At 40.9% G+C, this 2,654-nt stretch overlaps 1 protein-coding gene across 1 annotated transcript in view; it reads right to left on the reverse strand.

Annotated features, from left to right (window-relative positions):
* Window positions 1-361: 361 nt before the first annotated feature.
* LOC116381801 (metabotropic glutamate receptor 7-like) overlaps window positions 362-2,654 on the reverse strand; it is a 168,490-nt gene continuing 166,197 nt past the window's right edge. Inside the window, exon 7 of the mRNA XM_031844256.1 lies at window positions 362-2,141. Coding sequence (XP_031700116.1) covers window positions 1,978-2,141 — 164 coding nt within the window. The 3' untranslated portion in view covers window positions 362-1,977. The remainder of the gene's footprint in view (window positions 2,142-2,654) is intronic.

The following is a 2,654-nucleotide window of genomic DNA, read 5'->3' on the forward strand; positions in this document are numbered from 1 at the left end:
AGGGCGGGGCTTACTGTGATTGACAGGTCTCTACCAGAGACGTATACAACGTCTCTACGTCACTCCTCAGTCCAAGGTCACTTTCTTTCACTGGTTGCAAAAAACAAGATGGCAACGGCCAAAATCCAAGAATGTGAGGGCCAAAAACACAAACTCAAAGACTTCAAAACCGCAAGTCCCAAAAACAATGGGTGACGTCACTACGACTACGTCCGCTTTTTGTATACAGCCTATGGTACATAGGTGCTTTGAGCTAAATAATAACACAAGCATGGTAACATGCTCACAATGACGACGCTAACATGCTGATGTTGAGCAGGTGTTTACCACGTTCACCATCTTAGCTTAGCCTGTTAGCATGCTATGATGTTTTCTGTTCACTGTTTTCAGGACAAACTGTGAGTAAATTATTACTTTCTGTATTATACATTTTTAATCCATAAAGGTTTTATAACTGTAAAACTTCCTCAGAGACTAGAGAAGCTATTTTAATCCGTTTAACGTCATCTCAATGTCAAGTGAGGAAGCCGAGCCGCTGCTCACTTACGCACACAGTCCGGTATGCAGTTCTTATACTACGTCCATGAGCTGAACAAGAGAAGCAGGTTAGAGGAATGTTTATGGATGACAGAACAATATAAAGTCTGAAATACAGGCTTCTATTCCTTCATTTAGTGCACTTCACCCTGTTGAAAACAGTCGTGTAGTGTGGTCCATTTGGCTCCGTTGGCCGAGTCGGATCAAACAGCCGAATAAATATGTAAACCTCTCACACTATCAGATAATCTCCTCTGACTCTCTGTCCTCCAATTAGGAGACTGTGAGGACGGGCGAATGTGGTGTGAACTGGCCTGATAATCCTCCAGCGTGTCCCCAGCTTGGCTCGGATAAAAACACATTACAGGGGAAAGCAGAATGTAACAGTGGTTTGTATTTCAGTTATTAACATAGGTGGATGCAAATTATTTAAATCTGCTGGGAGGAATGTTTGCTTTGTTTGCCTTTTAAAACGGCAGTAATTAACAAATGTAATGTATGATTAATAGACCTGCATATATATTCAAAGGTAGGTTTTTGTCGTAAGGATCTGCTCTCATGTGTACTTTTCATTATGCTGACTCTCTTCTGGTCCTTACTCCTCTTTCTGATTAACAAGAGAAACAACTTTCTTCATTCATTACACTTATTTTACTCATCATGGATGATGCAACATTACAGTCGAGCAGGAGACGCAGTTGTCTTTCAGCAATAAACACATTTAAATGATCTATCTCCATCTCCATCCAGCTGCTTAACAATCGAGATCCACACCTCGGGTAGAAATGATATGTTCTGACGTGGATTAACATATTTTTTTCACTTTCCCTCAAACATTTGAGCAAATAAATCTTTTCTGCACATTAGAGGACCTTTTAATCACAGCATGTATTATTTAAAACGTCATTTACAAACTAAATGCTGCTGCAAATCATTAATACATTTAAAAAATGCATCGGAACAGTGAAGTTATTTACACGCTGTGGTTCCACTGATCTGTACGCAGTATTAAAAAATGAGTTTTTTAATAAATGTGCAAATGGTGATACGGTTCATCGTAAGGAGGAAGATACAGAGACGGAAAAAATAAACAAAGCTAAAAATAGACGTGTCAAATGACGATTCAGGACGTCTGGTTCCTCTAAAAACGTCTTCAGTGGGACGGACTGAGATGTGAGGAGAAGTGTACGTGAGGGAAACAAGGATGAAACTCAAGTGTCTCAGAGGAGACGAGGAAGTAGGAAACTATGACGGCGTATTTCAGGTCATTGTAGGTAAAAAAAAAAGAAGTTATTACGGAGCCGGAGGAAGGGGGTAAAACTCAGAAAGAAATCTTAAAATTTGCCAGAAACAAATTTGCTTTTTCTCTGAAATGATAGTGGCAACTTAACAAGAAGAGAATGACAGAAAGAAGGACTAGAACAAGGCATTGGTTGTCCTCTACAGACAGCTACATGAACTCACATTGAGCTGCAGGGCCTCGGTCCATTGTCCGATCACGCGGTAGCCCGGCACGGTGACGTTGTTCCACTGGTACTGAAACAGGTCGTAGCGTCCGGGGGCGTCGCCGTTGCGGTTGAAGGTCACTGAAGTACCAGCACTTCCTGTGGAGGACAAAATAGCCATTTAGTCGCTCGATCGAATCAATCAATCAATCAATCAATCAATCAATACATCAATCAATACATCAATCAATCAATCAATACATCAATACATCAATCAATCAAGCTACTCTTGTAGATACAATCGTAGATTGTTGAAGAGTAAATGGACTGCATTTATAAAGTGTTTGTATCCAAACTGCTTTACGATTTGCGTTTCCTACACACAGTTTTGTACTTCCATCTTTATGAGGGCTCTCCTTGACATATTGCATTCCTTAGCCCCATAGCCCGAAACCTAACCCTAACCCTAAATAAGACTTGGCCTTCTAACCTGAACCTTAACAAGTCTCAACCCTCAAACAGCTCTTTGAAGAAGTGAGGACCGGACAAAATGTGCTCACTTTCCAAAACTGTCCTCACTCTAAAGTTCTTGGTCCTCACAATGATAGATGTACAAACGCTCACACACACACACACACACACACACACACACACACACACACACACACACAC

This window comes from Anarrhichthys ocellatus, unplaced genomic scaffold, assembly GCF_004355925.1.
Source record: "Anarrhichthys ocellatus isolate YVR2014 unplaced genomic scaffold, GSC_Weel_1.0 scaffold1, whole genome shotgun sequence".
Taxonomy (NCBI): Eukaryota; Metazoa; Chordata; class Actinopteri; order Perciformes; family Anarhichadidae; genus Anarrhichthys; species Anarrhichthys ocellatus.